Source organism: Schistocerca gregaria, chromosome X (assembly GCF_023897955.1).
Source record: "Schistocerca gregaria isolate iqSchGreg1 chromosome X, iqSchGreg1.2, whole genome shotgun sequence".
In the NCBI taxonomy this organism is placed as follows: domain Eukaryota; kingdom Metazoa; phylum Arthropoda; class Insecta; order Orthoptera; family Acrididae; genus Schistocerca; species Schistocerca gregaria.
Window position 1 is genome coordinate 427,585,428 of NC_064931.1, and position 22,386 is coordinate 427,607,813.

Here is a 22,386-nt window from a genome sequence, read left to right on the forward strand (position 1 = left end):
CTCAATGGAGCACGTTATCATGATTTTATACGGGATACTCTACCTGTGCTGCTAGAACAAGTGCCTTAAAAACGACACAACATGTGGTTCATGCGCGATGGAGCTCTTGCACATTTCAGTCGAAGTGTTCGTACGCTTCTCAACAACAGATTCGGTGACCGATGGATTGGTAGAGGTGGACCAATTCAATGGCCTCCACACTCTCCTGACCTCAACCCTCTTGACTTTCATTTATGGGGGCATTTTAAAGCTCTTGTCTACGCAACCCCGGTACCAAATGTAGAGATTCTTCGTGCTTGTATTGTGGACGGCTGTGATTAATACGCCATTCTCCAGGGCTGCATCAGCGCATCAGGGATTCCATGCGACGGAGGGTGGATGTATGTATCATGGCTAACGGAGGACATTTTCAACATTTCTTGTAACAAAGTGTTTGAAGTCACGCTGGTACGTTCCGTTGCTGTGTGTTTCATTCCATGATTAATGTGATTTGAAGAGAAGTAATAAAATGAGCTCTAACATGGAAAGTAAGATTAGATTAGATTAGATTAGATTAATACTTGTTCCATAGATCATGAATACGACACTTCGTAATGATGTGGAACGTGTCCGTACACATGTACACATAACATATTTTCTTTCTTTGTGTGTGAGGAATGTTTCCTGAAAATTTAGCCGTACCTTTTTGTAACACCCTGTATAAAGTCCCGGAACACTTTCAATTATTTATTGCCAAGAACCAAACATTGTACAGATATCATACATATGTCAATTTGAAGAGAAATCCTGAAAGTTTTTTTTCTTGCGTACCACCACATCGTAGTTTGATAATTTGCCGATAGCGCTATTCGCAAACATGGCGAGTTCAGGTGCGAAGCGAGCTTCCTGTGTGTTGGAGTTCGACAAAAATAAGTGTGCTACAGCTGTTCAGCGGACATTGTGTCCATAATTGTAGTTTCAGTATCAATCCGCTGTAGGAAAAGAACCACTGCTCAGAATGACTTAAAATTGAATACCACGGAAAAAATGACCAATAGATGGCGCTGTAGGCGTCAGAATATGCACACCAATAGACGTGCCGCACACAGCCGTTACACAGTTGACGTCCGTAACGCCCAAAATGACTGTCTCGACAAAGGATCGCGAGCACAACAACGGTGATAGTAGCTCTACAGAAATTCCAGGCAGTCGAGGATGTGAAAAATGACATTGGTCCCATGTCCTCTAAGGGTTTGGAGAAAGTGATTACAAAGCTGCGAATATACGTTCTTTAGAAGTTGCAGATTGAGTCACAACTAATCAAATCATACAAATATGTACGATAAACACTGTGTAGATATCTGATGTGAAGTACTATCTACGCTCAGTTGGCGGTAAATCAAATGGCAAACTACTATTCATTGGAAGAACTGCATATAAAACACTTGCACTCGAATAATGTTAGCCTGTGTGGGACGCCCATCAAGTCGGACTTACTGGGGTATACAGAGAGGCCGGCCAGAGTGGCCGAGCGGTTCTAGGCGCCAGTCTGGAACCGCGTGACCGCTACAGTCGCAGGTTCGAATCCTGCCTCGGGCATGGATGTGTGTGATGTCAAATGGTTCAAATGGCTCTGAGCACTATGGGACTTAACTGCTGTGGTCATTAGTCCCCTAGAACTTAGAACTACTTAAACCTAACTAACCTAAGGACATCACACACATCCATGCCCGAGGCAGGATTCGAACCTGCGACCGTAGCAGTCGCACGGTTCCGGACTGCGCGCCTAGAACCGCGAGACCACCGCGGCCGGCTGTGTGTGATGTCCTTAGGTTAGTTAGGTTTAAGTCGTTCTAAGTTCTAGGGGACTGATGACCACAGCAGTTAAGTCCCATAGTGCTCAGAGCCATTTGAACCATTTTTATACAGAGAAAGGTGGTGCAAATGGTCCCAGGCATGTCTAGCTGGCCATAAAGTGCGACAGAAATGCTGAAAATTCTTGACTGACATATACCTGAAGAATGACGCCGTAAGTCTCTGAGGCATCTGGATGGAAAACTTCGAGGACCATCTTGTGGGGGAAAAAACTATGATCATTCTTCTGCTCCCTACGTATCTGTCCCGCAGATATCGCACAGGCAAAATTTGACAATTATCACCTAGTGCAGAGGCCACGCTCCATCCTTGACACGAACGGCAAGAAATCATGCAGATCACTCTGATTCCCAGAGTATAGTAGTAGAAGAAGTTGTATAGATATGCTATAGTCATACCATAATTGTTACAAGTCCTAAATCGAATACAGAATCACCAAATATACCCAACGTACATACGAAGGCGGCCTGAAAAGTAATTCCTTCGAATTTTTTATTCTCTTCTCAATATCGGTTGAGATATTACATGTCATGCATACTACTCGGTCCGCTTTTCCGCTTCCGAGTCGCAATTTGCAACCCCCTGCCGCTACAGGGCTCCGAACTGTAGCGTGTAAGATGGCGGTTTGTAACGTAACTACGTCGGTGCGTGAGAAACTTCGTGCTATAATCCCTCAGAAAACTGAAAGCATGAGTTCGAAGACTTCGCCCATACATGGAGAACACTCTCCTTCAGCATGGCAATGCTAGACCATACGCGAGCGCTGCGACATCTGCAACACTCAGATGTCATCGATCATCCTAATGCAGTTCCTACAAGACCCTACCGAATTTTCATTTGTTTCCAGAACTTAAAAAACAGCTTCGAGGACTTTTCAGCACGCCCTCGTAGTTCTGCTAGTACTACGTTGCATTATTACTAACGACTCCCTGAGTATTTATGCTGCGTTTTCATATTATGTATATGAATTTGTTACGATACTAGGAGTGCGTCATTTAATATCCTCGACGTTAGTTATCTGGCTTTCATGATGAGGTTCCCAAATTATTCTCTTAAGTCGCATTAGATTCTAACAACTGGTTTCGTTAATAGGTGGATAAAATTTTGATCCTAATGACTTAAAGATTTCTATTTGTCTTCACTTCTGATTACATGTGTTCGTTCCGTTGTAATCAGGTATTGTCAGATTATGCATTGTGGTCAGAGGTGTTTGGAATGACGTTACTAGGATTAATATTTGTTCCGGTTTCACAAGGATCTGGAAAGAAGAAAAGTGATCTTCCTAACAATTGGAATGTAATCTGTGTGGTTACAATTACACCTCTTTACGGTTGCGCTACTGTATCGGATTCCCAGGACGAATATCTTCAAAAGACAGTCTGCGATTGGTGTCCCTGCACTCGGTTCGACAAGCTGTTCGGCTTCTGATGCGTTTTAATTCCCTAACCGCCGGCAGAGGCCAGCACAGTGTCGGCCCGTACAGCACTCGAGCAGTAGCAGCGGCAGTAGCTATCCTGTGTCGTGAGTTCGCCGCTGACAATTGTGATCCGCGCACAACGATTCATGCGCATTATGTGTCCCAGGCAGCTTTTCCTCTTCTTGTCGCTGGCAGGTATTAAAAATTTCGCAGTTCTTTTTTATTTTCTTGCTGTGGTTATCGGTAAATTAAATGTCAAAAAATGTATGGTATTGGGGATATCACGGCAGTACCACGAATGTTGTTCTACTGCAGTGTGGTTTTTGCTTGCTGATACGTCCCATAATGCCAGTAATATTTGTAATGAGGCTCTCGCGCACGTTAACGCGATGGATAACTTTGTATCGTTTCTCTACTTTTTTATTTCCTCAGTTACGAAGGTACAACAGAACATAACAAGTAGATAACATTTTGGGACCATGACGATGGCAGCTTAACAGTAATAACACTATCATTAAACAGAAGGTGGAAGATTGGGTTTAACGAGCCGTTGATTAAGTAGTCGTTAAAGACCGAGCATGAACCCAGATTGGACGAGGATGGTGTGGGTGGTAGGCTGTGGTATTCATCTTAAATGATTGAAGGAAATCGTGGAAAACTTCAGAGAAGATGCATAGAGTATTGAACCCAGCACCTGTCAAATACGAGTCGACTGGGCTGTCTTTAACTAGTGCCTCATCTCGTTCGATTCATCCGATATAAAAGTAGACGTCTTAAACAAGCTATTATTTGTAAAGTATCCATTCTTTTTATTTAGGCAGTTTTAGGGTGGTAGCAAGTGACGCTTTTCATGTTTGCAAATACATATTATGATAAACGGCTGTAGTTCTAAAGGTAATATACGATACCTTCTATGTTTTTTATTCGCCTTAACGAAAAAATGACATTATAGAAAGAAAAAGAAACTAGAAATTGGTATTTGTGAAGTATGTTATAAAGTGTGTTTTGGCAATGAGCAAGGCCTTCATTCACTTTCTCAACTTTCATTCTGTTTATCCTTTTTTCTCATCTGACCATTAAGAGTTCACTGACGAAAAGAAACGTGCATTCAGCAGTAGTTACACCACCGGTGCTAAAAGGAAACTCACTTCTTATATTTGAGTTAAAAATTACACTTTCATTTTAGCATGATGAAACAGCTACAGAATAGATTTAAAATTGTCATGTATCCTCTATAATTTCTTCAGACTGCTTCCCGCAACGGAAACGGAAATTCGTACTACATAAAGCAATCTAAAATACAACATAACATGAATCGGTACTACCGATAGTGCAAAACATTAATAGGTAATAAACAAAGACTGTAGAGCAAGTTGTACAAGTGGTGCTTCCTAGCCTGTATAATTGCACAGTAAACTGATCGCAAAAAATATTGTTGCCAGTGGAAATCTCAATAAAGCGTTTATTTTGAAAGAAAAAAAACCGGGACTGTTGCGAGAAAAACTGGACGAATTGACACCCTAGTGTTAATGGAAGTCATGCTTCAACAACCAGTGTAACACGTTTTGTAGAGCTTATTATGCGTTCATTTACATATAGTTAAGGCCATCGTACCGGAACAGAACTGAATTTTGGTGAATATTACCTGCTGGATACGGGCAACTCCTTTCTTCGTTGTTTTAAAAAGTGTGTGAGAGCAGAAACGTTTCGACTGAATTGTTTTATTTAAATTGTTGATTCATGCCAAAGAAGCTGGAAATTATTTGAAGGCGTAAGAATATCATACGCTGTTACAGTAATCGTCATCTTTATAGTAACTGATCCGGGAGTAACGAAATGCTTAACGACCAGTAAATGAATAAACTTTAACAAACGGTTAAACATAGAACTTTAGCTCGTTGGATTTCATTGTAAATCAGCGAATAGGAAGAGTAATTTTCTAGTCACGACTGGTCTTTAGAAAAAAAAAAAGCCATTGCACCAGATCGTTGTCATTGAAACTGGATAGGTATTAAAAGAAAATGGAATGATTTTGTTGTCGTCGATAGACCTCTGTCGTTGAGGTGCGTATGGGTGGTACATTTTTGGCACCACTTCAGAATACAAATATTTTGAAAATTTTTCTTTACTAATTTGTTATTTAGTCTAAATGTAAACTAATATACACGATGATGAACTATAAGCTACTGCAAGCGATTTCGTGTATTATGTTGTGTGTGTTGCTCATCTTATTTCCGTAGGCTATTTCTTACAGTAGGAAGAAATATCAGCGGAAATCGGTCTAACAGTCTCGTATGTGTAGTGACAGACTGCTTCAGTGAGGGTGATACCTAGGACTGATTTTCTGAGTTCAACAAGATGATTATTCTCCAAAACCGCACTACCATTTTCAGCAAAAGTCACTCGTACTGTTTGATTTGTATATCATGGCAGTAACCACAGTTACCCCATATACGTTTTGCGAAGGGGTTTGTAGTAATTACGGACAAGATAACTCGCACGGTACCGTAACAATGCCAGCGGCTGACACTGACAACTGGACTGTATTGTCAATACACAGTTGCTTATTAGGCGTCTGCCACCCACGAACCAGATCTGCTACTGAAAGAAAGGTAAGAATAACTCGCCGGGCCGGATTACTCTCATTCAGTTACCGTTGACGCACGCGAAGGCCGTACCGGGGAATTGACGTTGGCGAGCCCGGCTCCCGCCAAGGGTACAGGCAGAGAGACTGGCGCAAAAACTGTATGAAAAAAAATCAACAGATAAAATTAACCGGGAGATTTAGTGTGTTCCTATCTTCTGCCGAAGAGAAGAAGTCCAAGCAGTACCATAAAGATACGACTGCTACCGAACAGACTTCTATCACTAACAGGGTTTACGCGGGAACAGTGCCGTCTCGAACGACCGCGCTGTCGATAGGAGGTTAAACTCTAATATTACTTCCTTTACCGAAACAGTGTGCTTCATTAACAGACTCTACCTGTTACTGGAAGTAAGATACGCAGTTCGCTCAATTTCAACAACGAAGCTCTTGCTACCTCGCTACGCATTTTGAGCACATGCTTCCGATTTCCATGACTGAGGGCTGTTCATAATTGAAAATATAACTTTTTGTGATTTACGTCGTACTAAAATCGATGTACACTAGCTGCCATAAAGAATAAGATATAAATATTGTTTCACTTTCAAGTTTTTAGGAAGTTTACGCAATTTGTAATTTGTTTAGTAGAATGATATATTTGTTGTCTGCAATATTTATCATCTGTATAGTTCATTTAAGTAATATTTTCAATAATGCTTCACTTTTAAACCAGCTTATCGAAGTGTAAAGTTCGCTAAATATGCACGGAAAAAGTTACAGAGAAGTACTTTTACTGCAGGGAGCGCAGGCAATAGCTTTGGCAGTTCTTACTGGAGCGCAGCATCACCTCAGTACGGTTCTGCACGTTGTGTAATAGTCTTTGCCCCATTTAGGTAGCGCCGAAGTATTTTTGGATGTTATCAGATGTTTCGAACCATTATACTAGCACGACTGTCGGTTTCAAGTCAATCATGTCTGACTCGTGAGAGCATAAATAGGCTATTCACGACACTGATTCAGCTGTGATATCACTTTCACACGTTTGTTGCAATAACTCCACGGTTCTATGCGAAAATAATCTTTAATATTTGTTGTAACCTGTAGATCATTCAGTTTATGATACCGTGGTAAAAGTTTTTACCATATGACGTCTTTCTCATAGACACGCCTGCTCTCAATACAATAAACCGATTGGTGGCAACACTTCTTTTATTGCAGACGTCATTCGTAGTTTTAACCAACTATAACTGCAGCATCCCAATGTGTTACCACCTCACGAAAATGCTATATCTCACGAAATTGGTGCCTCTCATTATCTTAATAGACATATCTAACACATTGCTTCTTCTGTTGCACAAACGAAAGTCGTAGCTTCCTTTATCTTACGGCTCTCAACTTTTGTGAATCGCTAAATAAAAATAAAATTGCATTCTATTCCACGGAAATAGTGTCTGCGTTTTACTTTACCATCATTGCTGTAATAACGCAGCCACTTTCGCCAAGTCGCCGCGAGCGGCCGTGGAGGAGGAAGGGGCCAGACTCCCTGGGCCAAGCCCCCAAGAGGAGGGCACTGCCGTCATTCTGTAAGCACACAGCGGGAAGCCGGGACGACGTCCTCGCCTCGCTCAAAGAGAGACACGGTGCGAAGGGCCTGTCTGACAACGAGAAGCTCAAATTCAAATTGTTCAAATGGCTCTAAGCACTATGTGACTTAACATCTGATGTCATCAGTCCCCTAGACTTAGAACTACTTAAACTTAACTAACCTCAGGATATCACACACATCCATGCCCGAGGCAGGATTCGAACCTGCGACCGTGGCAGCAACGCGGTTCCGGACTGAAGCGCCTAGAACCGCGCGCCACAGCGACCGCCTGACAACAAGAACCGATGGACATCTGCAGCCATTAGTACAGAACTCCAAGAATGCACGCGCGAAAGCATCTGAGTTCCTCCGGACTTTCGGCAGTCATTTTACCTGCCTTAGGAAACAGGGATGTGCCGACGATTCCAGCACCCCACGGGCACAGGGAGGTGCGTGCAAGCGCGCGGAATCGGCGCAGGGAGGCGTGTGAAAGAAACCAGTATTCTTAAGTAGATGTTTTCCTCGACAGTGAGGACATTCCTTGTAAATGACGGACGGCGGCAGATTTTAAGACGGAGCCCAAACGTGAGTGTCAAGGACTCACGCAGAGAATGCGGTTATAAAGAAGGGTTGTGTAGCTGCCCTTCCAACAGCCTCGTAATGCAGGAAAACATCTTAATAATGTGAAATCGTGAGAAAGATGACGATTCACGAGCCACACGCCAGCCCACGCCAGATAGAAAATTTCCATCCTGCACGGAGAGGCGCGGCAATGAAACGGCGATCTGGCCTTGGGCTACATTGAAAATTTCTTCCGCCAATGACAATGCCGAAAGGAATAATGTTTCGAAGAGAAGTTGAGTTGAGAGATGGATGAGAAGCGAAAAAAGGGATTCGTGGAGACACCGCGGAAGCGAGAGGACATGGGCGCTCTTCCACCCATCGCCAACATCCGCCTTCCGATGCTGTGATAGCACAGGTTCGGCCACGCAACCGACGATTGGCAGAGAACGCGGAGATCGTACCTGGGACTCGCCGCAAAGCCGCGATTGCTAATGAGGGCAGCCAACCCCTTGCAGCATAGCTCCGACGCGACGCGACGCGTCGTACTGACGCATCGCCTGCCACCGACAGCAGTATACGACGAACAATAACAAGAATGGTGGGACGATGCGTTCCCTTCTCTTTCCCCTTAATAACTGAATCGTGTCCACGCCCAGTCAAATCGGCCCTGAGACTTATAATTTGGTCTTGCTTTGTGTAAACAGAACGAAAATAAATACATTTTTTCATGTTTTGAACATATAAAGCAATCTTTTATATTCATACAGGAACCACTTAATTTTGTACCCTTTGTGTTTGATTTCATTTAATTTCTCGAATTCACTACAGTTTTGGCGCCCAACATGGAGCGACGGGTATCTGATGTCACAAAATAATTTCTCCACAGTTCACAAGATTACCTTTAGAAAACTTCGCAAAGAAACGTCAAAGCGTTCATTTAATTCTTGAAATTCGTATGATAAGATCTCGGCCGTTGCTAGACAGGCGGGGGGGAGGGGGGGCGGGGGGCGAGGGGGGGGGGGGGGTGCAGTCCGACAAAGAAAGTGTGAGTAATCGCTCGGACATGACGTCAGCAGGCAGACAACAGTCGGTGGCGCCTGACAGCTCGCTGGATGAAAGCAAGGTTGCGGGAAGGTTTATGTAGCATGTGTCTTCCACTAGTGATTTAAACGCTTTTAAAGTATAATAAAAACAAAGATAAATAAACTGGTCCTAACAAATACATAACTAAAGTAATTCCACACTAGATGTAATAATTCAGTTCGGTAAACGAACATACCTGTAACTGTTAAGTGCACTAATAGCCTATTGCGAGTGAAGGAAACCGAATTTTCAATTTTTTCATGCTCGAGATGCTGACCAGATCAAATTCGTCTTTGCTGCGTTCTTCTTCCTTGCTTGCAAATGCCTAATGCGGACAAATTTTCTCGTTCTTGCATACAAACTGATTGCATCTTCGTGCACCGGACGAAAACTTGCTTTCATGATTGATGTCAAAGTTTTAACTACTTTGTCACACTTGGAAATGGTATGTGCATGAAAACCAGAAAATATAATTTCAAATTATTATACTGTGTTAACCCAATCTGTTGGGATTTAAAAGACCCCCTCGAGAAACAATAGATACCAAGGAATCAGAGCTTTTTCCAGGAACTGAGCACATTTCAGATCGTGATCCTAAGGATTTGACAGTGGCTCAACACTTACATGCAAGATAGGCTGCCGTGTAGTGCACCGTGTCAGGCGAAACGTCTTCTGCATCAGAATTTTTTACCTCTATTTCGTGGGTTGTTCTCATGATTTCTTCTTCTTCTTCCGTAATGTGTGCAATGTCAAAACTACTTGCACACTGAGCATTCACTTGGTTTTCCTCACTCGCTCACAAAAAAGATCCGTACTTAAAGACTGGAAAATTGCTCAAGTCACACTAATACCCAAAAAGGGAAGTAGGAGCAATCAGCTGAATTACAGGCCTATATCACTAACGTCGATTTGTAGTAGGGTTTTGGAACATATACTTTATTCGAACATTATGAAGTAACTCGAAGAAAACGATTTATTGGCCGGCCGAGGTGGCCGAGCGGTTCTAGGTGCTACAGTCTGGAGCCGCGCGACCGTAAGATCGCAGGTTCGAATCCTGCCTCTGGCATGGATGTGTGTGACGTCCTTAGGTTAGTTAGGTTTAAGTCGTTCTAAGTTCTAGGGGACTGATGACCTTAGAAGTTAAGTCCCATAGTGCTCAGAGCCATTTGAACCAAAACGATTTATTGACACATAGCATGGATTCAAAAAATATCGTTCTGGTGTAACACAACTAGCTCTTTATATTCATGAAGTAATAAGTGCTATCGACAGGGGATGTCAAATTAATTTCATATTTTTAGATTTCCAGAAGCCTTTCGACACCATTCCTCACTGGCGTCTTCTAACTAAACTGCGTGCCTACGGAGTATCGCCTCAGTTGTGCGACTGGATTCGTGATTTACTGTCAGAAAGGTCACAATTCGTAGTAATAGACGGAAAGTCATCGAGTAAAACATAAGTAATATCGGGCGTTCCCCCAAGAAAGTGTAATAGGCCCTCTATTGTTCCTGATCTATTTTAACGACATAAGAGACAAGCTGAGTAGCCATCTTTGATTGTTTGGAGATGATGGTGTCATTTACCGATTTGTAAAGTCATCAGATGATCAAAACGACTTGCAAAATGATTTAGGTAAGATATCTGTATGGTGCGAAAAGTGGCAATTGACCCTGAGTAAAGAAAAGTGTGAAGTTATTCACATGAGTAATAAAAGAAATCAGCTAAATTTCGATTACGCGGTAAATCACACAATTCTGAAGGCTGTAAATTCAGCTAAATACTTAGGGATTACAATTACAAAGAACCTAAATTGGAACGATCACATAGATAATACTGTGGGTACAGCAAATCAAAGACTGCGATTCATTGGCAGAGCACTTTGAAGGTGCAACAGGTCTGCTAAAGAGACTGCTTACACTACGCTTGTCCGCCCTGTTCTGGAGTATTGCTGTGCGGTGTTGGATCCGCATCAGGTGGGGCTGACGGATGACATCGAAAAAGTGCAAAGAAGGGCAGCTCTTTTTGTATTATCGTGAAATAGGGGAGATAGTGTCACAGACATGATACGTGAATTGGAGTGGCAATCATTAAAACAAAGGCGTTTTTCGTTGCGACGGGATCTTCTCGAAAAATTTCAATCACCATTTTTCTCCTCCGATTGCGAAAACATTCTGTTGGCACCCACCTACATAGGGAGAAATGATCATCACGATAAAATCAGGGCTCGCACAGAAAAATTTAAGTGCTCTTTTTTCCCACGTGTTGTTTGAGAGTGGAACGGTAGAGAGACAGCTTGAAGGTGGTTCAGTGAACTCTCTGCCAGGCACTTTATTGTGAATAGCAGAGTAATCACGTAGATGTAGAAGTAGATGTTACGTCAATACATGGTTCACTGGTAATGAATTTCATGAATTCGTCATCGTGCGTTTCGGTGTTCTGCAGCAGTTGTACTACTGATTCTCTCATCAGCAACTGATGCACTGCTTGATAACGGTATCTAGCCTGCCTTTCCTGTCAAAACAGGCGCCGAATTCTGTGCTTGATCTCGACTGCTGAAGAGTTGTTATAGAAAGCACCAAGACCTCGAATTCTCGAAAAATAATTTTGCAAACAGTCTTGATTTAGTCGAGATGTTAGGATGTACCTTCCTTTATCTTTTCTTACTTCTTAAAACAGTCCTAGAAGAGGTGTGATGGAGATTATAAACCCCTTTTGAAACGGCGGCAAACCCTTTCTGTTTCCAAAGCGCATATCATGGCAAACATCTAGAAATATTTATAAAGTGTGTTCTCTTGGCTTGGAGGATTGAGACCGAACCCACTACGTAGAGGCGTGCCATGCTCAAAGTAACTCTAGAATTCAAGACGTCGAACACATCATTGACTAATTCAAAGAAAATACTTTCAGGTGCCTTTCCTAGAACATACAACAGTGCTTTAATAGTGCGGTGTGAAAATAAACGAGCAGCGATCCAAACATTTCATCGCGCTCTATCTGTGACACTAATGTGAGGGTCTGATAAGTGATGCGCTATCTTTAGTTCACCTTTCTGACTGTCTAAAAGCCTCTTAATTAACTTCTTCATTACTGCAGTACAATTAGCTAGAACTACTCCTTCATCCAAAATGTGGTTTCTAAGAAGCTTCAAGAAGTGAGGCACCTTGTAGAAAACCCAGATCTATCTTTCCTTGTCCTCTGGATTTGTGAAAAATGTTTTCGATGTGTCGACGTAGAGCTCATTCCACACTCCAGAATTTTTTCCTCCAATATCACACGTTACGGCCACAACTTGAAGCCCTCACCGTTCAACTTTCATTATTATATGTTGGAGCGGGTTACCGTTCATTGTCACATCAAAATCGTTATAAAATGGCTGCTTCCAAGATTTACAAAAACCTCGAATCATCACAACTAGCACATTGCCGTGAGGTCCTGAAATCTTGTCTTACGTTGCATCATAGCAGATACGGCCGTCTATGTTCTTTTCGTCAAAACACAGCACGTTTTCTTTTGTAGTACAGTAAATGAATGTGGCTTTGCTCTCAAAATTGTCAAAATTTCCTCCGAAACACCAGGATTGCACTTAAAATTTCTAGTTAAGTTCTAAAGCGTTGCACGACAAGGAATATTGTGCTTTCTCAAATAAGTATAAGCTTTTCGAGAAAGGGCCTTATACGTTAGTGCATTGGCAATATCCTGGGAACTCCAGTTAACCCGTCTGTTGCCTTGTAACGAACAGCGAATTTGTCCCGGAGTGAAACATTTCGATAACACATTTTGTACCTTCTTCCGTATCACACTTTCTTTCAAAGTTGCACGTCATTTTCTCGCCTGACAGCGTTGACCCGTTTCAGGGCTGCATCACGTTCTTTTAGGGTCATTATTAGCACTACATTTTTTCTTCTTAAAAACTTCCATTTCTGTATTCAGTCTTTTAATTTCTTCGTCCGTAAGTCTTAAACCACTGAGTTCACAGATCGGCACTCTATTTGTTACTTGGTCCACTTCCTTCTTCTGTAAGGACACAGATTCCAAGACTCCAACTGCTCTATTTCGCACATCTCCACTTTAATGGAACAGAGCTCGCTCACGTACAGCCTGCAGGAATAACAAAAAATGTAGTTAATTATTTGATCATTTTGTCTGTTTTATTAATGACACGTGAGAAGCAATAACTACGTATCCATACATAAAATACATGACATTTGAGAATATTTAAGTTATCGAAATCAACACTGTAATCTAGTTTAATCAGATCAACAATAAAAGACAGTATATTTAGCTTTCTTACCTCGTCGGCAGCTTCACAGTTGCTTTCAGTTGTACGCACATCTCCATTTGGTAAATGCTGTGATGGAACTGCATTTGCTTTCAGCTTCTTTTTTATCGTCAAATCAAGGAGCTCGTGCTTTAAATCATGCTCGTAATCTTCCGGAAGAAAATGACGTGATCAGATTTTTGCTTTGTTAACACTGATTTTATCTGCTCGCTAGCAACGAGCTACTCACTTCTTTCGCACTGCATTTTTGTGGAATCGAAGATATATTATTACTCTAGTTTAAGACCACAATTGTTCCAGTTTGCAACTGCGCAATTGCTCTTGTTCTTACTCGTCTCTTTCGTTCTTTTGCTATGCTATTGCAATAATTATTTAGCCTCGCTTTCCGTCTTAATTGTACACGTGCTATTCGCACACTAAGCGCTGTGTGCCGGATGACGTCACAGCGCGATAGGCACTGTGGGAAACTTGGCCGCAGACCCGCCCGGAATGGCCTACCTTATAGTGTCTAGTTACCTTGGTTGCTAGTATTGTGAAAAAAAAAATCTCTGCCTCACATAAGAAAGGAAAATTTGGCTGGACGCAAGTCCAACGAAGTTCATCCATAGTAATGCCCATTTCAGTTTACCTCTCACACTGTTGCATCAGCAAACAATTCCAGCTATAACACCAATGACATAGTCGCATCATCAATACACACAACTTTATAGCCTATTAATTCGCTCGGTAGCTTCCAAAATTATGATTTTATTTTTCTTCATAGCAATTTTTCAGTATTTTCGGCATACGTCCCGCACAGTACCGAGGTTTTCTGTATCGTGTAAGGCTATTTTATTCGCGTAACAAGAAGATTAATGTTTCCGATCGGTCCGCTAACGATCCCATTCGGGTCTTGAGTCAAACCACCAGGTTAAAGTCCATGTCGTAGACCTACAAGTAGTTTGTGAGGAGGACTATTAGGCATTCATCGATTATGTAACTGTAATATCACGAATAAGCTAAAGCAAATCACAAAATTTTAATCACAGACTAATAAACAATTGAAACAGTAAACAAGAGATGCAGCTCGTATGAAGGTGTTGGTAGTTGCGGCAGTGCGGCTGATGTCGAGTACTGCCCAAGTGGAAAATATCGTGAGCCCGTGAGGTTTTGCTTATTCGTGTCAGCTGCCCGTGGTAACAGATGGGTAGCGCAAACTTCTCGGACATGGACCGTCTACAGTAGGGGTGCCCAAGCTTTTGGGCAGACGGGCAAAATTTCTGAGAGGGGATCTCCCCGCGGGCCACATTACCAAATTTTGTTTTGTGAACCAAAACAATCAATAAGCATTAATTTATTTTTTAAAAATAAAACAAATCTGAGGAAAGAATTCAACGAAATACAGTATTAGTGGGATGTTTTTATAGCGTGTTTGTAAAACGCTGGATATTTGTCCAGATATGTTTTACAGAACTCTTCAACAAAAACCTGATTACATTTTTCTTTTAACTGTGCATCACATTTCATTTCGGAGCATTCAGTTTGTAAATGGTGCTGTAGTGAACTCATTTCTACGAAGAGTAGGGTAGTAAATATCGAAAAAAGCAGACAATGTTTGTTAGAATCTTGAAATCGTTTTTTGAATTCGTATTTGAAATCAGATAATCAGATATCAAAGAAGCGTATTTAATCACTGCCGGCTGTGTGATGTCCTATTGCGTTGACAGTTTAGGAAAATGTGTGAAATTTTTTGTTCGTAATTGGTCTTCCCAAAGGCGACCTTTCATTAGGAATGAGGAAATAAGATCACGACTGACATTAATCAGATGAGTTTTTCGTTAGAGTCGAATATTAACATCATTTAGGAGGCTAGTTAAATCGATGTAGAACGCAAAGTCGGAAAGCGAGTCTTTATCTTCGAGCTCCGGGAGTCCCTCTGACTTGCTTTCAAAGAATGATAGTATTTCGTGCTTCAAATCAAACACTCTTTTCAACATTTTCGTACGGATTAGCCATCCTACTTCTGCATAATATGAAATGATATCACACTCTGATTTCAAAGACTTCAGAAATTCTTGGAACTGACGGTAATCCAATCCTTTCGACTTAATAAAGTTCATTGTATTGACAACTACCTTCATGACATGGTCCATTTTGAAGGGCTTGACACATAAATTCTTTTGATGGATTATGCGACGAAAGTTTAGCATCGATGTATTGCGGACCTCGTTTTCAATCAACTGAACTAAACCTTCGTGTTTCCCAACCATCGCTGGAGCACCATCCGATTTTAGCCCTGATAGGTTGTTAAGTTTCAACGAAAAGCAACTTAATGTCGATATAACCGCTTCCAACAAATATCGTGACTTCGCAGTATCCTTAATTGGATACAATGCTGCTAATTCTTCTGTTTTATTAAAATAGCCACCAACACCTCTGACATAAATCGCCACTTAGGTGGTATACGCCATATCTGTGCATTCATCCAAGGCTAGAGAATGAAATGTAAACTCAGACGCACGATTTTAGATATGATACGAAAGACGCTTGATGGAATGTTCCTTCGGAGGTTTTACGTAAAATGAAAGTTAAATTTTTCTTTCATATGAAACAGCTCAGCGGGCCAACAGTTAGCGCCCCGCGGTTTGGCCACCCGTGGTCTAGAGCGTTGCAGTCGAAAGACGGAAGTATAGGCTTGTTACCATACTGACTAATGAAAATGTTTGCTAAAAAAGTGTCATTTATTGTTGTAGAAGACGAATAGCTGGTCGAAGTAGCGTCGTTGTTTTCTAATATTTTTGATATTGCCAGTTCAGTCCATAAAGACCAATACGTGAAAGATATTGTGTGAATGTAAACTACTGAATCTGCCCAGAGATGAAGCAAAGTGATTTCTATGAACGATAGTTTTCGTGATTTATTGACGACGTGTAGTCAGATACATCAAGAATAACTACAGTAACTAGTATTGGTAACTGACGAGGATAATGACTCAAAGCGGATACTGAAATAGTACATACAGCAAGTCCAAAAAGTATTGGTCTACCTGCATATTTTTTAAAAAAAAGTAAGTCCATGGCACGTGAAAAAAAAAACGAATACAAATTCAAAAGAACTAATCCTGTGGAAAGTACCTCAGTAAATCATTTTCACTGAAAAACAAGTAACAAAATACGTGGGGCGTTCAATAAGTACTGCAGCACATTTTTTTCTGAAAGCAGGTCGGTTTTATTCAGGATTCCAATATAACATATATTCCCCACTCTTTTGGCTGAAAACTCTAGTTATCAACATCATCTCCGTTCAGTGCGACGGCATACCGTCTTAGTGTAGGGCCTGTATGCCCGCGTGGTACGGCTCAAGTGGTCGAAGTCGGAGGCGTCTTGCTGCATCAGTAGCCTCCCTATCACTCACGTACTGCTTCCCGCGGAGCGCATCCTTCATTGGGCTAAACAGATGGCAGTTGGAAAAATAGTTTCACTGAGAAGGAGAAGTTCGTTTGCATTTCTGTGCTGACGCACTCGCTGAAATTGTTTCTACAGTTTTCTGAGGGTTGATCGTTACACCACGAGGGGGGGACATCAAACAGAATAACCCTTTCAGAGTCCCAGAAGACCATCATCATGACTTTAATGGTGAGGATGACGCTCCAAACGTTTTCTTCGGAGAAGAGGTGGTGTGGTACCACTCTGGGGATCACCGTTCTGTTTCCGGTTCGAAGTGACGAGCCCATGTTTCATCACCTGTGACAATGTTAGACAAAAAATTGTCAAGATCAGGTTCGTAACGCATAAGAAATTCCGCACAGGTGCTTGTCCGTTTCTGTTTCCGGTCTTCAGTCAGGCTGAGAGAAACCCAGCGTACACACACCTTTGAGTACCTCAACTGGTGGACGAGTGTGTCGGCACTACCAACAGAGACGTCCAGTTGTGCGGCGAGGCGTTTGATGTGATCCCTCGATCACCTCGAATTAGAGTGTTCACACGTTCCAACATTGACGGAGCGGGAGATCAGACAGTATTCCCCGACCTTGTTTCGATGACGAAGGAAATGCACTGACATTCAGCAAGCGCCTGTGAATATTTGCGATGCTCTGCTTTCCCGCCAAAAGAAACTTGGTGACAGTTCTCTGCTTGAATGCACATTCGTTGAAGACGACATTTTGAAGGCTACGTGTAGCACCACCACCTATTGAATCGTCATAAAACTGTAGAGATTGAAGCGGGTATGTTCCACTATATCTCACCACAAACTTCGTATTTTTTGAACCGAAATTGGCAGAGAAAAAAATGTGTTGCATTACGTATAGAATGCCTCTCCTATATTCGATACATAGCGATAACAAGGCTACCAAAATAAAATGTTTTATGTAAAAGTTACTTCATAATGTATTCGTCCACCATCAAAATAAAACCGCAATTCGCGTCCATATACAAAACTAGTTGTGACTCCCGGCACACGCAAGCGTCGACCTTCCACAACCACAGTTTGGCATCTGTTGTTTTGAGTGACGCCTGGACAGTGCAGTTTGCAACACTAGCCGTAAGGATAGTGAGATGAACCTCACTGAAAGAAAACTTACTCTAGGCTTGTATAATCAGTGAAAATCCTTTTGAAATAAAAGTAGTCAGTAGACGTGGATCGAAGATTTAATCGAAAATAGATCGCTTTTGCGCAATCAAAATAGTTAGTAACCAGCCTCGGCCAGGCGCCCTCGGTCATTTACCGATGGAGACGCGAAGTTTATCGTGAGGGAAATCAAGAAAAATCCTAAAATCAGCGCCCTTAAGTTGGTTACGGAGTTACAGTCGAGGGACAATAACTTAATGTGTCAAGACAGTCAGAAATATCTGCATGAAGTACAGATATAATGGCGCATAGCTCGCAAGAAATTTTTCCGTTAGTGAACAGAACCGAAAAAAGTCTTGAGTCTGCCCAGGAGCATAGAGTCAAGAGGGATCACTTCTGGATGAAGTTATAGAAATGGCTCTGCGCACTATGGGACTTAACATCTATGGTCATCAGTCCCCTAGAACTTAGAACTACCTAAACATAACTAACCTAAGGACATCACACAACACCCAGTCATCAGAATGAAGTTATATTTTCTTATGAAAGTAGATATAGCATATTCGGGTCAGATGGCAGATGAATGGTGTGGCGCGTGAAAAACACCAAAAAGCTGCCGCAGAAACTTGTGTTCACGGTGAAACACGTTTGGGGTTCCTTGACGCTGTGGCGGGGTATGTGTGCTACAGGTGTTGGAAAGCTACATTTTATAGAGGATACGATGGATCAAAAAATTTATATCAACAGCTTAAAGGGAAATCTTACTCCTAGTGCCAAAAAACTGGGTCTCCAAGAAAATTACATCTTTCAACAGGACAGTAACCTGAGCACAGGGCTAGAAATATGAGGGAATGGCGCCTGTGCACTCCACCGAAACAACTCAGATTGCTCCTCAGAGCATAGATATTAACCCCATTGAACATCTTTCGAATATACTGAAAGAGAACACCAGAAAAAGACAAATTTCTAACAAGAAAGGCTTAAAACAAGCTCTTCAAGAACAACGTACAAAATTTCGTCTTCTGCGACAGCAAACCTGATCAGCTCTATGCCCAGGCGACTGCAAGCAGTAATAACTACAGTACTAGACCCCATTAAATATCAAAAGACATGAAAGGATGAATACTTTATGAAATATCTTTGGATGAAATTTTCCATTTTCTTAACTTTGCTGTCTCTGTGAATGTATTTTGTTCCATGTTTTTCAGTAAAAATGATTTACGGAGGCACTTTCCACAGGACTGATTCATCAAATTTTGTATTTGCTTCTTTTCACGCGCCACAGACTGAACAATTAAAAAATATATAAATTTAGGTGAATACTTTTTGGACTCACTGTAGAATCTCGTACAGAGAAATCTTCAAAACTGCCAGAACTATATCACCCATCGCATGCAGAATAAAATTTTTAGATGGAGGTGACCTAGTTAAAAAAAAATGGTTCAAATGGCTCTGAGCACTATGGGACTTAACATCTTAGGTCATCAGTCCCCTAGAACTTAGAACTACTTAAACCTAACTAACCTAAGGACATCACACACATCCATGCCCGAGACAGGATTCGAACCTGCGACCGTAGCAGTCCCGCGGTTCCGGACTGCAGCGCCTAGAACCACACTGCCACACCGGCCGGCTGGTGACCGAGTTCAATGCATTTCATAGTAAGTGTTCTAGGTGCTGTCCAGCAAAACATCCTTATGTAGACTGTGCACACTAAAAGCTTCACTGATTAAATAGACTGTCGACTCAGTCTTTATCGCAATGGGCATCTGTAAAAAGCGGAACACCCGACTTGATACAGCAGAAGCGTGTTATGAAACGCTGCGAGCGTGGCGTAGGCAGTAATTAAAAAATGTTTTCTGACTGAAGACGCTTGCCGCTGGCCGAGGAAAGGATTTCATCATTATTACAGACATGGTAACCAGCACTGACATAATGCCACATTATACCCATGACTCAAGTGTACAAGTATAATCAATACAGAAGTATCGTAATTACTATATTCGGTGAGTGTAAGGTACATATTTCATTACAAATATGAACTTGCACTAAAGTTTAAAAAAAAACAGGTTTTTTAACCTATAGCAACTGAGGTGCACTGTGTTTTCAATTCATATAATAAGATGAGATACAATAAAAATCTAGCTTCATAAATCGATGAAGCATTACTTCATGCGATAACAATCGGAAAACTACATTCTTTGTGTACTTCAACCAGCCGCTTCAATGGGATATGCTCTACAATGCGCCCCCCATGAATATATACGCAGTACAATGATCCCACGCGCGTGTGTCGTCACAGGAACCGCACCTGATTGCGACCTTGTTTTAGAGAAACGAACAAGTGTTTTGGGACTGCACACCAAATAGTTGTAACAGATGACAGAACACTATAAAAGTTCATTATCTAACGTGTTCTATAAGAATAATATATCATGCTGTTACGATACAAGAGTTATTTACTGATAATTCTATTTGACACTGTACAAATTATCAGGTCTAGTAACTGACATTAGGATCGCGCGTCGATCATACTATACTACAAATGCTATACGAAGCATATCCCAACGTCACCCAGCTATTTATCGTCCGCAGCTTCTCTAGGGTTTTTTAAAAACGTATCAGTCACGTAATGCAGGTCTCTGCGTCGGCAAAGACAATCAACATTTGTCCTGTTACGCTATTGGGCATATTAGCAGCAGCCACAATGTCAAGGAATTTGTAAAGGGCAGTTTATCCCATCAGCATAACACTGATAAATGTTTCATCGAGGCAAGCTCAGTTCATTCTTTTCAGAATGTCCACGTCCCATTCGTATCACCGAGATACTAACTTTTTGTTAGTCAAAGCGTTTCCTAGGAATATCATCCAGCAGGATTTACGATTCTTGGTAACTTGGTAAGTGGCCCGTCAGGTAGCCTGTCATAATATGCTTCAGGGTCGAATGGATCAGTTACTTGATTTCATGTTGTGGCACATAGAAGTTCTAGTTTTTTTTTATGATAGCCTCAGAAAATTATTGAAGATATGTCAGTCATTTGGTCACATGGGTTTGAAACATTAATACTTTAGTTAAGTGTGTAGTAGTCTCTTGTAGACTTGGGTCAGAGTCACCAGGTGATTCCTTCAGAGTGTTGTACAAGGTGAGTGTTAGCTCTTTCCCTGATTACAAAAATTTATTTCTAAGGAACTATGCTAGATAGAGCTATGCCGTTTTTTGCAAATTGTAGTTTAACTCATACAATTTTCCTCGGATAAACATCTATATATGCTCTGACCGGCTACTTACAATAGTTTCAATTATGGGTAATGTTTCAGCAAGATGGGTCACCGCCACACTGTGGATTATTTGTTCACCAGTTCTTCGGTGAAATCATTCGTATGGATCGGTACAGTCGGTACATGTTCACCAGCCATAACACCTGTTGACTTTTTCGTGCGGTTGTGTTAAGCATAAAGAGTTCAGTTCACCAGTTCTTGATGTGCAAACTCTTAGGGCACCAGTAACCGTCTTATCCCCACTAAACATACTTAGATTATGTACATTTTTATTTTCAATGTATTATGATGACAAATCCAATATCATTGCAACATAATTACCGGATGAACAGATAAATCACATAACATGAAATGAAATGAATACAGGGGGCTGCAGAGGCGGTTATGGAAAAGATGTAGGAAAACACATGTAGAGAAATTGAGTATCGCCGATACGTTCTACGGACAACAAACGAAGCACATCTACATCTACATCTACATGACTACTCTGCAATTCACATTTAAGTGCTTGGCAGAGGGTTCATCGAACCACAATCATACTATCTCTCTACTATTCCACTCCCGAACAGCGAGCGGGAAAAACGAACACCTAAACCTTTCTGTTCGAGCTCTGATTTCTCTTATTTTATTTTGATGATCATTCCTACCTATGTAGGTTGGGCTCAACAAAATATTTTCGCATTCGGAAGAGAAAGTTGGTGACTGAAATTTCGTAAAAAGGTCTCGCCGCGACGAAAAACGTCTATGCTGTAATGACTTCCATCCCAACTCGTGTATCATATCTGCCACACTCTCTCCCCTATAACGTGATAATACAAAACGAGCTGCCCTTTTTTGCACCCTTTCGATGACCTCCGTCAATCCCACCTGGTAAGGATCCCACACCGCGCAGCAATATTCTAACAGAGGACGAACGAGTGTAGTGTAAGCTGTCTCTTTAGTGGACTTGTTGCATCTTCTAAGTGTCCTGCCAATGAAACGCAACCTTTGGCTCGCCTTCCCGACAATATTATCTATGTGGTCCTTCCAACTGAAGTTGTTCGTAATTTTAACACCCAGGTACTTAGCTGAATTGACAGCCGTGAGAATTGTACTATTTATCGAGTAATCGAATTCCACCGGTTTTTTTTTTTGAACTCATGTGGATCATCTCACACTTTTCGTTATATAGCGTCAACTGCCACCTGACACAC

At 41.6% G+C, this 22,386-nt stretch overlaps 1 protein-coding gene across 1 annotated transcript in view; it reads left to right on the forward strand.

Moving 5' to 3' along the window:
* Positions 1-3,386: 3,386 nt before the first annotated feature.
* LOC126299586 (uncharacterized) overlaps positions 3,387-22,386 on the forward strand; it is a 48,708-nt gene continuing 29,708 nt past the window's right edge. Inside the window, exon 1 of the mRNA XM_049991597.1 lies at positions 3,387-3,466. Coding sequence (XP_049847554.1) covers positions 3,418-3,466 — 49 coding nt within the window. The 5' untranslated portion in view covers positions 3,387-3,417. The remainder of the gene's footprint in view (positions 3,467-22,386) is intronic.